Here is a 14,659-nt window from a genome sequence, read left to right on the forward strand (position 1 = left end):
GCTCTTCCCAACTTTATTGCATACTATTGGGCGGCGGTCCTAGTGACGGTCCGGTGGTGGTTCTCTCAGCCACGACAGAACCCGGCGGTCACCCTAGAGGCGGCTGTCCTGGGATCCTACGCTGCCTTATCCAACCTGGTATTTCGGGGGCGCAGGGCCCACTCCTCCGTCACGGGGCCCATGGTGACAGTTATTCGGGTGTGGGCGACCTCCAGGGCTCGAATGTTGAAGCCCAACACTGTCTCCCCACACACCCCGCTTTGGGGTAACCCTCTTCTCCCGCACCTGAACACGGTCCCCGACCCGGTGGTCTGGGCTCGGCGGGGCATCCTTACCCTCCGGCATATTATGCCGGGGGGCGTGGTTATGCCCTTTCAGGAGCTGAGCCGGCTCCACAAGGTTCCATCCTCCCTCGCTTTTCGGTATGCGCAGCTCAGGCACGCACTCGCGGCCCAATTCCCGGAACCGGTGACGCTCGAGTCGGATTCGATTGAGCGCCTCCTGATCTCGGGTGTCATGGGGAAGCCCCTTTCGTCCCTATACCTGCGTTTCACGGTGGCGTACGACACGAACACGGCGGGGGTCCTGGCCAAATGGACTGCTGACATCCCGGATCTAGACGAGGAGATTTGGGAGGAATGTGTCTCTTCCTTTCTTCCGTCTATGATTGCCTCTAGAGACCGATTCATACAACTAAAATTTTTGCACCGGGCCTACTACACCCCGCAGAGACTGGCTAAGATCTACCCCTCTAGGAGCCCCAGGTGCACTAGGTGCCTGGGGGATACGGGCTCGTTCCTTCATATGGTCTGGTCCTGCCCCGGGCTGGCCTCATACTGGGGGGGGGTGGCGGAGGTCCTAGCGGACCGAAGTGGTGTAGAATTTGTGCTGGATCCGAAAGTGTTCCTCCTTAGCTACCTGGGCGAGGTTGAGGGTGACAGGTACACCAAACTGAGCATCACCTTTGCATTATTCTATGCCAGAAGGGAGATCCTGCTTCGATGGCGGGGTACCGAGCTCCCCACAGTGTCCTCCTGGCTCGCTACGATTCATAGGGTTCTCCCACTGTATAAGTTAACGTATGAAAGCAGAAACTGTCCAGCGAAATTTGAAAAAATCTGGTCGAAATGGATTGACTCTCCCACCTTATCTGTTGATGGTCCCCCTGTGATGGCTCCTGACTGAGGGGTCTGGTGGGTGGGTGGCTGTCCCCCCCCCCGCCCTTCTCCTCGTTGTCCCCCCCCCTCCTCTATCCACCTCTTTCCCCCGCATCGGGTGCGGGGGGTGGTTGCCTACAGGGGTGTGCCTCGAACCTGGCTACTGTACTACTTGTGGTATATGCCCAGGGAACTGTGTAACTGATCTGCTATCTTGCCATGGATGTATTATCTAGCCGCTGAAATGCTTTGACTTTGTGCAATCATTCTGTTGCCTCTGTGACTTGTACTGTCATTGATTTGTATGTGTGTTTGTCGTCTGTCTTCAAAAAATAAAAAACTTTTACTGTAAAAAACAGCACGCACGCAGTAATAGCGACTGCGGTCAAATGCGATTTAACAGCACGCACGCAGTGACACCAACTGCCTTTAGTTGCTATTAAACAGCACGCACGCAGTAATAGCGACTGCGGTCAAATGCGATTTAACAGCACGCACGCAGTGACACCAACTGCCTTTAGTTGCTATTAAACAGCACGCAGTAATAGCAACTGCGGTCAAATGCGATTTAACAGCACGCACGCAGTGACACCAACTGCCTTTAGTTGCTATTAAACAGCACGCACGCAGTAATAGCGACTGCGTTTCTGTGCAATTCAATAGCCCAGTTGCATTAACAGCGACTGCGCTTCTGTGCAAATAAATTGCACACGTGCAGTAACAGGTAATGCGTCTGTGTGTGCAATTAACTAGCACACGTTAAATAACACAGAATAATTATATTTAAAGTAAATCCCTAATGCAGGCAATACAACACGTTAGAGCGCTGCATGTAGAACAATCTCCTGCCTGATAGATAAACTAGCTGAGCTGTACAGTTTATAAATATATTGACAACGCCTAAGGATGTGAATATATTCTCTACAAACTGTACTTTTAACTATACTGACTACACTTCCTACTCTATCTATCTATCTATCTATCTATCTATCTATCTATCTATCTATCTATCTATCTATCTATCTATCTATCTATCTATCTTTCTATCTATCTATCTATCTATCTATCTAGTTAAGACACTGTGTCTCTATCTCTCTATCTCTCTCTGTCTGACTGACTGATCTTCTCTAGAACCGCCAACACACTACACGAGGTCGCCGTGCAGGCTGCCTTTTATAGTGGGGGGCGTGTACTAATCCCCCTGAGCCATAATTGGCCAAAGCCACCCTGGCTTTGGCCAATTATGGCTCTTCATTTTTTGAGCGCTGTGATTGGCCAAGCATGCGGGACATACAGCATGCTTGGCCAATCATCAGCGCTCAACGCCCCAGTGAATTATGGGACGTTTTGCGTCACTCGAATTTGGCGCGAACGTCCCGTTTTGTTCGAGTTTCGACGAACGATCGAACGACCGATGTTCGAGTCGAACATACGTTCGAATCGAACGCGGAGCTCATCCCTAATCCTGAGCACATTTACTACTAATAGAAATTCATGCATTGCCCCCTATTCAGGTGTCCGGCCCCTTGTCGGGCGCCGGGCATCTAAATTACAGCGGCTCTAATAGGTGTCCTGATTAGAGCCTTTGGCCCAGATTCACAAAACACTTACGCCGACGTATAACAAGTTACGCCGATGTAAGTGCAAATGTGCGCTGTCGTATCTGTGCGCCAGACCCACAAACAGATATGCGCCTAAAACCAGGCTACACCCCGCCGACGTATCTTGCTTAAGCCGGCGTAGAGTGGGCACACATTTAGGCTGGGAGCATGGTGCCGCTCCCATTGATTAGCCATTCAAACATGCAAATGAGGGAAATATGGCGATTCACTAACGTACATGCGCCCAACGCAGGCTATGTGAGGTGCGCGCAAGTTGTATGTCCGGCGTAAAGTTATTCCCCATAAAGGAGGTGCAACCCAGCAGCAGACATGCAAAGGTCTGCACCAGGGAATACAAGCCGGCGTATTTTACATTGGACGTGTGTCTGGCTGGGCGTAGGTTACGTTCACGCCGTACGCAGTAATCCGGCGTAGTTTAGGCAGTTGTTCCGACGTGGTTGTTAGCAGGCGCAGGGGGATGCATCCACGTCACGGCGCATGCGCAGTTCGTGATACGTTTCTGTCTGGCGCTCGGCCCATCATTTGCATGGGGTCACGCCTCATTTGCATGGGTCACGCCCACTTCCACCTACGTCGGCCTACGCCTTCGAAACTCACGCCACGCTGGCGCATCGTTGGGAGCACTGGCTTGCTGAATTCCATGCTTGCCTCTCTGCACTGCGTTAGCATAGCGTACAGTGGTTATTCTACGGCGGCGTAATGTGCGCCCACACTCTGTGAATCTGGGCCATTGGCTCTAATAGGCTTTCAAATGAGTAAACAGCGGGCACAATGCTGTGCGTTCGCTGTTTACACAGTGTTGTGTTAGGGAAGTGAATACATCGCTTCCCTAACACTGACCCGCCTATCAGGATGCTCGGGTCTGATTACCCTGTCACCTGATTGGCTGAAGCAACAGGCGCTGTGATTGGACGCCTATCAGGCGTCCAATCATAGCAGAGGACAGGAAGAGGACTGGAGAAGACATCGAGGACTTGGAGCGTGGAGGACAGCGCCGAGACAGGTAAGTGCCACCTAGTGTCAGAGGCACGAAAGTCCCTTAAGCAGGGTCTGGAATAAGAAAAATAAAACACATTCTTGAACCCAACATTCTCAGCACCCTTCTCTGTCTACCTAATTTCTCAAAGTCCAGGGATCCGGCAGGGTCAGGGTGTTTCCCTGCTTGTCCAAGGTGGTAATCGAGTGCACAACATCTTCTTCCCATACATTACAGATGACCACTCGATCCACATGAATGTGCTGGCCGTAATTCCAGATCCACCGGCATCCTCTAAACCGGTCAGCCTCAAGAATAGAGTCCCGTACGCGGAGGGGCCTTGGTTTAGCCAGGCAGTGCCAAACGGCTTCATCATACCATTGATCCCTGTTTTCTTCAATTTCCTGCATCAACTTTCTTGGTACATACGGAAACTCTAGGCCATACTCTTTGGCTACTCTGTCCATAAGCATCCTCTGCAAACTAGCAATTTTGGGCAACGACTGACGACTTCCTGTCCCGAGCAACACACATGAGTCTGGGGACCTCTTCGCCAAGGACTTAGCAGGTTTACGTTGCGCTCTTTTAACTGGCAAAATCCATTTGTCACTATCCAGGGTCTCCACCCAAGATGTTTCTTTGGAGTTGGCGGCTGTCCACTCTGCAGAGCTGCATGGGGGAGCAACAACCTCACCCTTGTTCTGTAGTAACCCCTGAACCATGGCTTCTCCCATGGCTCCGGGAACATATAACACAATTTTTTTTCTCCGCAAGGCAAATAAGCAAGAGCAGTCCCGGTCACTTTATTCCCAGTCTCCTTACCGATTCCTGGTGTGGCCTTCCTGGATACATCACCGCTCACAAGGTCCGGTTCCGGCGGGTGCTGGGGTAGGCCTCTACCGCGGCCGCGGGAGGCCTTGACATATCCCAATTTACGTTTCACAGGTGGGATTAGGGCATAAGCTGTGACAGCAGTATCCGCTGCGATGTCTCCGTATTGACAGCGACACTTGCTCCGGACTCACTTGGTGCAGCGGCTGCAGCACACGCAGGCTGAACCGCAGGGGTAAAGACGGCTTCCTCTGGAGTTACGGTGCCTGTCATCCAGTCTATCTGATAGGCGGGGGGTGGCACAGTTGGTTGTTCCACCTCAAACTGGTACTCTCCACAGGACAGGCATCGTCCGAACGGGCACAACTGCACAATCAGTCCCTCGCATCCAGGGCACAGCCTCTCTCGATCTGGCAACTTCTGGTCTTGGCGCTAAACACGCACACGTGTTTCACGCAGTTGCTGGGAACTCCTCCTCTTTCTACTCTTTTGGCAAGTAGCTCACAGGCTTTTCTCTTTTATGGCTCTGCCCACGGCCCACGCGGATGGCAAATAAATCTGTACCCTTTACCCCTTTCTCTCTCTTTTAAAGCACAGTCCAACACTTCCTTGATTGCAGACTTTCAAAAAAAGTAAAACACATTAATCCGGTTGTCAGAGGCAATGGCAAATGACCCCGGACGAGCCCCCACGTATAGCACTACCCCTGAAGGAGCTGCTGGTTTTGATTGGGCCTGTACTCTGCTATTAAACTCCACTTACTTGGCACAGCTGTGGCACAAAGTTGGTGTAAAGCTAATAGTAAAGGATAACCCCACAATACGCAATATAACAATAGTATACCTTTGTTATTACTTGGGCATCCAAGGTTCAACCTGCTAGAAAAGGAACACTCCACACCAATTATCTTAACCAGGAACAAATTTTACTGGAACTGGTAGAAAATAATAATGACAGTATTTGCACTGTCACACAAACAGCACATTAGATATTCACAACAGTTAGTACATATAAAGTTGTCTTATATGACCCCTGAGAGTATGTCTCCAAGTGGGACCAATGTCCAAAGCGCCAATGCCTCAACTTTGAGCACCTTCCCACTTCCAGCACACTCCTATAACCAACAAGATTGCAGAGCTATAAATATGGTACAACACAATTATTAGGGAGCTCCCCCTACTTTATGACGCAGTCCCTTTTAGAATTAATAAGATGAAAGGCCTTGCAACGAGAGATGCAGTCTTTTATAGCTGGATTCAGAGACGCCGCCGCAACTTTAAGGCGGCGTAGCGTATCGTATTTACGCTACGCCACCTTAAGTCAGAGAGGCAAGCACTGAATTCACAAAGTACTTGCCTCCTAACTTACGGTGGCGTAGCGTAAATAGGGCCAGCGTAAGCGCGCCTAATTCAAATTAGGATGAGGGGGCGTGTTTTATGTTAATGGAGGGTGACCTGACCGTGTACATATCCCAGTGTGCATTGCGCTAAAGTACGCCGCAAGGACGTATTGGTTTCGACGTGAACGTAAATTACGTCCAGCCCTATTCGCGGACGACTTACGCAAACAACGTAATTTATTTTACATTTCGACGTGGGAACGACGGCCATACTTAACATTGACTAGTCCAGCTATTTGATGAAATAACTTTACGCCTGAAAACGCCTTACGTAAACGGCGTATCTTTACTGCGACGGGCGCACGTACGTTCGTAAATAGGCGTATCTAGTCATTTACATATTCTACGCCGAACTCAACGAAAGCGCCACCTAGCGGCCAGCCTAAATATTGCACCCTAAGATACGACGGCGCAGGCTGTCGTATCTTAGCTAGGTTTAAGTGTATCTCCGTTTGAGAATACACTTAAACTTAGGACGGCGCAGATTCCGAGTTAGGTCGGCGTATCTACTGATACGCCGGCCTAACTCTCTCTGAATCCAGCTATTAGTCTTCTGTCTTTGGCTAGCTATTTGTGTTGTAGTAATTGTAATCCAATGGTTGAACAAACAAGAATTAAAGTAAGGTGAATGTTAGAACTGTTCTTGTAATGCAATACACCTGTAACTGCCTCCAGTGTAATCGGCATTAAATAACAGTGTCAGTATTACAGCGGAGAGTAGGCTTGAGGCCTGCTTAAACTCAGTCTTCTTGGATAAATCTCCTCTGCGGGACCACAGGTACCAGCAACACTTGTATTAAATGGCTAGGTGTATAAAAGTGTGTTAAGAAACTATGGGCAACAGACCTTTCACCCAACTAGGCCTGGAGAGTAAAACAGCTCCGCTCTCTTGGACTCAGTCTTGCTTTACGCCAGCCAGCTCTGCCACAACACTCCGCACGGCAAGATTTACGGGACCCTCTCGTGGCTCCGGCAAGTGTCGCTGAATCCTTCCCATTCCGGTCACGCAGTCCTTCTCGTACTCCGGTACAAAGCAGAGTCTCCAATGGTTCACTCCGCAGTGGATGTAAGCCCTCCAGAAAACTCCCCATAGGTCCTTGCCGGCAGGTCACATGTCCCGAAGAGAGCTAACAAAAGCCCCTGCATCTCCTTTTATCTGCTACCCAGCATGCAGTTCAGTGCTGAGTGTTCATGGGTAGGTCACTTGGCATTCTAGGTAGGTAGGTCAAAGTAAAATGTAAACAAACAGTCACTTCCTGTCTTTACTACTAGACGGCGTCAAATACTAAATTCTAATACTGTTAGAGATTAACATTGCTGTACATTAGCAGGCAAAAATACCAGCGCAACATATATATTTTGATCTTTTGCTTTAAAAAATATATTTAATTCCACCTGAACTGGAAGTGATGTCGATTCGGTCCTTCAAGGCCATAGAGATGATCAAAGAGTATCTACTCTTTAATCGCCTATGGGAGCAGCCGGCCACACCATCGGATCGTTTCTCGGGTGAACTGGTGGAAACAGTAAGCCTGAGAAACACCAGCTATTGCCTGGAGGGGTGGGGGGGTTTGGGTGGGGTATCCGAGGGGCAGAAAGCATTCCAGCATCTCATGAGAAAGCCAGCAACTGGTTGCACAAAACAGTAGGAGGGTTTAGACCAGTGTTTCTCAACTCCAGTCCTCGGGGCGCACCAACAGGTCATGTTTTCAGGATTTCCCTCAGATCAAACTGCTGTGGTAATTACTAAGGCAGTGAAACTGATAAAATCACCTGTGCACAATAATGGAAAGCCTGAAAACAAGACCTGTTGGTGCGCCCCGAGGACTGGAGTTGAGAAACACTGGTTTAGACTGATATCTTAATTCATAATCCCGGCAAACCAGTTGCAATCTGCAAGGTATATACAGTATACATATTGCAGTCGGCAAGTCGTTTTAATTATGATTCCAGTACCTATAAATTAATTTTGAGTTTATTGTTCATCCTTTAAAGCTTTTATATGTATCAGTAATGAGTTTTGTCTGTTTTCTTCCCTAGGCTTGGAGGGTAAAGTCTTTGTCTTTCCCAAAGAAACCAACACATCTCATGTCATTTTAAGACCTACAATTACACAGCCATTGAGTAAGGTCAGCGTCTGTCTACGTTCTTATACCGACCTTTCCCGCCATTATACTACCTTCTCTCTCGCTACTCCCGAGAAGGACAATGCCTTTCTCTTCTACTTACAGCCACCAAACACTTTTTCTATGAGTGTCAACCAGGAAGACACTTATTTTAAAACAGACTCAGAGACTTTGGGCTGGAGGCACACTTGTGTGATCTGGGACTCCGACACCGGAGTGGTCCAGCTTTGGGTCAACGGGAAACCCTACCCCAGAAAGGTCTCCATGAAAGGGTCTTCTATCGCAGCTAAGACCAGCATTGTTCTTGGACAGGACCAAGATTCTTTTGGTGGAAAGTTTGAATCTAAGCAGTCATTGGTTGGTGAAATAAGTGATGTCCACATGTGGGATTATGTCCTGACTCCAGAAGATGTACAGAAGGCCTATTATTGTGACTTCCATGGAAATGTCATTAATTGGAAGTCTCTAGTCTATGAAATCAAAGGGGATGTTCTTATCCAGCCCAAACTGTAATGTCTGTCTATCGGCTTATAATACACACCTTGAGGTTGATTTACTAAAGGCAAAGAAGCTGTTTATGTTGCAAGGGAATTTTCCTTAGTGTATGAGGTGCATCTCTGCTGACATCCATCATTTGGTTTAGAACACATCTGTGTGACCTGGAACTCCGACACTGGAGCAGAGGCATACCTAGGGTCTCCAGCGCCCTTGGCGAGAATCTGTATCGGCGCCCCCCCCCCGGCACCCCCCTTTGTTAGAAATGTGGTGGTAGTAGTATACAGTATAATATAGTATACAGGTGGAGCGGCGGTAGTAGTATACAGTATAATATAATATACAGGGTTTGTATATGGAGGTCGGTCAGTATCTCTCCCACATCCAGAGAGTGAACTTAGGCCCCGACCCCGGGTACACACCTGTTGTCTGAGGCAGAGCCGTGTGCCGTGTTGGCCGGATCACACCCCGGCTCTGTCCGCCTCATACCTGTCCCATCACACCGAAGCCCCGTAAACCGATCCCCAGCTGGCACTCACCACTCTACAGCCTGCCATTACTGCCCTGCATTCCCATCATCGGGCCACCTATACCCACACAGCCGTCACATCACCGCTCCCTCACCGCCAGCAGAACATTCCTCACCTGCCCTGTGTCCGGTACTTCCCCCCGATCCGTGTCCCGTGGGAGGCGCCTGGGCCGCAGCTGCTTTCTGGTTCTCTCAGACAGGGGACGGCTTATTACATATTCATAACTCCCTCATGCTGGGCAGCCAATAAAAAAAGGGAGCCTATAGCTTTCAGACCACGCCCTGTATGGCTGGATAACGATGATGTTCAGTGTCTGTAGGCCCACCCCTCAGCTCATGAATAATGTGTGATGAGAAGCGCTGCTTTGATTCCTTCACGCACGTGACCTGGCTCACCTGTGTACAACACTGGGAGGACACGCCCGTAACACCCAGCTGTGCAGAAAAGTAAACCCTAATTTGGGGTGGGGGGCCTCATAGACGGGGCAGAGATCGGTGGGTGCTGGGGACAACGTCCATAGGGGGACAGAGCAGTAGAACACTGCCAATTTGCACCCCTGGTGGGCACCAGTCTCGCCAACCTGTTGGTACGCCCCTGCACTGGAGTGGTCCAACTTTGGGTCAATGGAAAACTCAGAGGTGAAGCTCTGCTCACTTCCATCATCCAATCATCTGCAAGAAAGACACAGGTGTTTTCCTGGCATGTGATTGAGTATTCTTGTCACCACATTGACTGAGTTAAGTGAAAATTCTCCTGCAAACAATACCACCTGTTTGCCTTTAGTAAATCAATTTCTCCGTTTTTATGACGCCCCAACTTCTGGTTTTCATTAAAAACAATAATTTATTTGTCATCCACATCAGCAAAGAGAGTTCTTATATACTCAACCCTTATATATGGGTATATTTTGTGTTGCACCATCCTCCTCGTAATTACAGAACCACAAAAATAAATAACAGGAAGGAATTTTAACCCTTTTTCTGCAAGTAGAACCTTTGTGAGTTTTTTTGCCACTTTTTGCCAAACGACGTACTGGTACATCATGGCAGTTTGAGTGGTTATACTGGGGCCATGGCTGCAGTCATGACTTCAGTACCCTATTTTAAAAGCAATCCTAGTGGCTTATTAGCTGCTGGATCACTTCTACAGGAAGTGGGAGGTGTCATTCCTCCCCTCCCCCCGCCCTTCAGTGCCTCTCCGGGCTCTCCTGTCCAACCGCAGAACCCGCGACCGAAGCCAGTGGTTCTGCCGGCTTATCATAGAGCTGAACTTCCATGATCATCTCTATGGTCTAAAACAATTGTCTCCAAAACAAAGCAATATTTTTTTACTTTTTGCTATAATAAATATCCCCAAAACATATATTCCCCAGTTTAGGCCTGTGAAGGACTTTTATGCAATTGCCTATATGCTTCAGTCTAATTCTCTCCCTGCTAGTTTAAGGTCTGTGTGTGTGTGTGTGTGAAGAAGACCTGTGTTTACCCTTAAGAGATGTGTATTGTATTGTCAGGCTAAATGATTAGATAAGTGGCTCATGTTATTTATTCTGATTGCTTCATTGTGGTAATTACCTCTTCTATATGCGGGGCCAAGCTGTCTAGATAACGTATTCTGTTACAACTAGTAATTAACTTCACTGATGTCATTATCTAAAGAAATGTGTCTTGTCAGGGTCGGCACCAGAGTGTCTACCTATAATCTGTATGGAAGCCCCCAGTGTGTGAAAAGGGGGTGGAGATTTCATTGTTCTTTGATTGATGATTAGCTTGTAAACTGTATATATAACTAGGAGAATGCTGCCATTAAAGTGTCTCTTGTTCCAGCAGTAAGCTTGGCTCATGTGTGGATTATTGGGCGATCCCAGGGATTTCTACTCATGGAATACTGGGAGATTTTCTTTTATGGGAAGAAGGGAATGTTTGACGGGGATATCATTCTACTACCGTCACAAGGCCGATACATATTTTTGGTAAAAAATAAATAAAATAGCAATAATCGTATATTGATCGGTTTGCGCAAAAGTTATAGGCCCTGATTCTCAAAGGAGATACGACGGCGTATCTCCAGATACGCCGTCGTATCTCTGAGTCTGGGCGGTCGTATCTATGCGCCTGAATCATAGAATCAGTTACGCATAGATTTCTATTAGATCCGACCGGCGTAACAGTCTGTTACGCTGTCGGATCTTAACTGCATATATACGCTGGCCGCTAGGGGCGTGTACGCTGATTTATGCCTAGAAATATGTATATCAGCTAGATACGCAAATTCACGAACGTACGCCCGGCCGACGCAGTACAGATACGCCGGTTACGTTAGGCTTTTCCCGGCGTAAAGTTACCCCGCTATATGGTGGCGTACATGCGGCGTACCAATGTTAAGTATGGACGTCGTTCCCGCGTCAAATTTTTTATATTTTACGTCGTTTGCGTAAGTCGTCCGTGAATGGGGCTGGACGTCATTTCGGTTCACGTCTAAACCAATATGTCCTTGCGGCGTACTAGGGAGCAATGCACACTGGGATATTCCACGGACGTCGCATGCGCCGTTCGTGAAAAACGTCAATAACATCGGGGTCACAAGTTATTTACATAGAAAACGCCCCCCTGTTCCAAATTTGAATTAGGCGGGCTTACACCGGCCTATTTACGCTACGCCGCCGCAACTTACGGAGCAAGTGCTTTGAGAATACAGCACTTGCCAGTCTAAGTTGCGGAGGCGTAACGTAAATAGGATACGTTACGCCCGCACAAAATTACGCCGATCTACGAGAATCTGGCCCATAAGCGTCTACAAAATAGGGGGTAGTTTTATGGCATTTTTATTAATATATATATATTTTTTTTGCTAGTGATGGCGGCGATCAGCGATTTTTATTGTGACTGCTATGACTAAGCATCTATCCATGATGTGAAACATGTTGGCTTTTTTGTCTCCTATGTCCACTTTCTACCATTGATTGCATTTTTGCATGAATTTTTGGATGTTATACAGCTTTGGATTTTATCCTTTGTTCATTTTGTTTCAATAAGTCGCCTATCAGAGTGCGGCAGTCCAGGAACATTTCTTTTTTCCACGACTGCGACATTATGGCGGACACATCGGACACTTTTGACGCTATTTTGGGACCATTGTCATTTATACAGCGATCAGTGCTATAAAAATGCACCGATTACTGTGCAAATGACACTGGCAGGGAAGGGGGTTAACGACTAGGGGGCGAGGAAGGGGTTAAGCGTGTCCTAGGGAGTGATTCTAACTGTGAGGGGGCGGGGCTTACTGTGACAAGACACTGATCACTGTTCCTGATGACAGGTGAGCAGTAGATCACTGTCATGTTTACAAGGCAGAACAGGCAAATGCCTTGTTTACCTAGACATCCCCCCGTTCTGCAGCTCCGTGGCACATGATGGCGGGACAAGTCCTGGGGGTCCCGCGGGCACGCGAGCGCTAGTGGCGGCACGCGCGCGCCCACACGGTTTCAAATTTAAAGGGGACGTACCTGTACGCCCATTTGCCTGTCCGTGCCATTCTGCCGAAGTAAAAGTGCGCGCCAAGGCACAGATTCTGAAAGGGCTTACGACGGTGCAATGCAATGTGCGCCGTCGTAAGTCCTAATCTTGGCCGTCGTATCTATGCGACTGATTCATAGAATCAGTTACGCATAGATAACCATTAGATCCGACAGGCGTAAGGCTCTTACGCTGTCGGATCTTAAATGCATTTTTTTTTTCGCCGCTAGGTGTCGCCTCCATTGTTTTCCCGATTGAGTATGCAAATTACCAAAAAATATGCGAATTCCCGAACGTACGACCGGCCGACGCAGTGAAGTTACGACGTTTACGTACGATTTGCGTCACGTAAAGTTGCCCCTGCTATATGAGGGGCAACCAATGTTAAGTATGGCCGTCGTTCCCGCGTCGAAATTTAAAAATGTACGTCGTTTGCGTAAGTCGTCCGTGAATAGGGCTGGACGCCATTTACGTTAACGTTGAAACCAATGACGTCCTTGCGACGTCATTTAGCGCAATACACGTCGGGAAATTTTAGGATCGGTGCATGCGCAGTACGTTCGGCGCGGGAACGCGCCTAATTTAAATGATCCACGCCCCCTACCCGGATCATTTGAATTAGGCGGGCTTGCGCCGGAGGATTTACGCTACGCTGCCGCAACTTTACAGGCAAGTGCTTTGTGAATCAAGCACTTGCCCATAAAACTTGCGGCCGCGTAGCGTAAACGAGATACGTCACACCCGCATAGTTTTACGCCAGTCTACGAGAATATGGCCCCAAATGTCTAAGTTTAGGGTAAATAATTATCTCCAAATATTTCCAAAAAAAATATTATTTATTGATTCGTTTTACATCATAAAACATTGAATGTGTAAAAAAAGTGCAGTATGGCAAAATCAATAAAAACAAATTCATTGAAATATTTTGGGGTAATTATTGATTATGTGTTAATGAGTTTCTGTGGTTCAACAATGAGAGTTGCCAATGATCGGTGACGGGAACGGAGGGTCTCACAGCTCAACTAAATGAAAATTGTAATCAAGATTTCAAATGAATTGTAATTTTATTTTTCATATTAACAATATTTCTTTCTTGTCATTTTATATTCTTGTTCACAACAATATAGAGAGTATAAAGAAATATAAATCATCTGAAATAAAATATAGAGAGAGAAACAATATGCAAGCTGCATTCTTATTTTTTTTCCCCCCAATAATTGTAACACCCTACTCAGCGCCAATACAGAAGATCGGTCCACCGCACGTATTTACATATGGTAATAATATCACACCTCAATATATCGCCAGCTGCCACTATAACAAATACATTTCATTAAAACAAAATAGCGTTAAAAACACTCAAACACTAATAGTGGTTGAGTACATGGACCATAGGGTGAGTACATGGACCATAGGGTGAGTACATGGACCATAGGATGAGAACATGGACCATAGGGTGAGTACATGGACCATAGGATGAGTACATGGACCATAGGGTGAGTACATGGACCATAGGGTGAGTACATGGACCATAGGGAGAGTACATGGACCATAGGGTGAGTACATGGACCATAGGGTGAGTACATGGACCATAGGATGAGTACATGGACCATAGGGTGAGTACATGGACCATAGGATGAGTACATGGACCATATGGTGAGTACATGGACCATAGGGTGAGTACAAGGACCATAGGATGAGTACATGGACCATAGGGTGAGTACATGGACCATAGGGTGAGTACATGGACCATAGGGTGAGTACATGGACCATAGGGTGAGTACATGGACCATAGGGTGAGTACATGGACCATAGGGTGAGTACATGGACCATAGGATGAGTACATGGACCATAGTATGAGTACATGGACCATAGGGTGAGTACATGGATGATAGGATGAGTACATGGACCATAGGGTGAGTACATGGACCATAGGGTGAGTACATGGATTGAAAACTGGCTACAAGGGGGAGTTCAGAGGGTGGTGATAAATGGGGAGTACCAGGAATGG

The 14,659-nt window shown here is 47.6% G+C and overlaps 1 protein-coding gene across 1 annotated transcript; it reads left to right on the forward strand.

Moving 5' to 3' along the window:
- The first annotated feature begins 7,394 nt into the window (after positions 1-7,394).
- On the forward strand, positions 7,395-8,860 carry LOC120930819 (C-reactive protein-like). Its single transcript, XM_040341997.1, has 2 exons — positions 7,395-7,494; positions 8,026-8,860. The coding sequence occupies exons 1-2, from the start codon at positions 7,395-7,397 to the stop codon at positions 8,622-8,624; spliced, it is 699 nt and encodes a 232-aa protein (XP_040197931.1). The 3' UTR covers positions 8,625-8,860.
- Positions 8,861-14,659: the final 5,799 nt, after the last annotated feature.

The sequence above is a fragment of the Rana temporaria genome, chromosome 3 (genome assembly GCF_905171775.1).
Source record: "Rana temporaria chromosome 3, aRanTem1.1, whole genome shotgun sequence".
Taxonomy (NCBI): Eukaryota; Metazoa; Chordata; class Amphibia; order Anura; family Ranidae; genus Rana; species Rana temporaria.

Excerpts from the sequence above, each read along its gene's own strand:
- LOC120930819 (XM_040341997.1), top strand. The coding sequence starts at position 7,395 with ATGTCGATTCGGTCCTTCAAGGCCATAGAGATGATCAAAGAGTATCTA. Across the intron at positions 7,495-8,025 it reads ACCATCGGATCGTTTCTCGG|GCTTGGAGGGTAAAGTCTTT; the intron begins GTGAACTGGTGG and ends TTTCTTCCCTAG.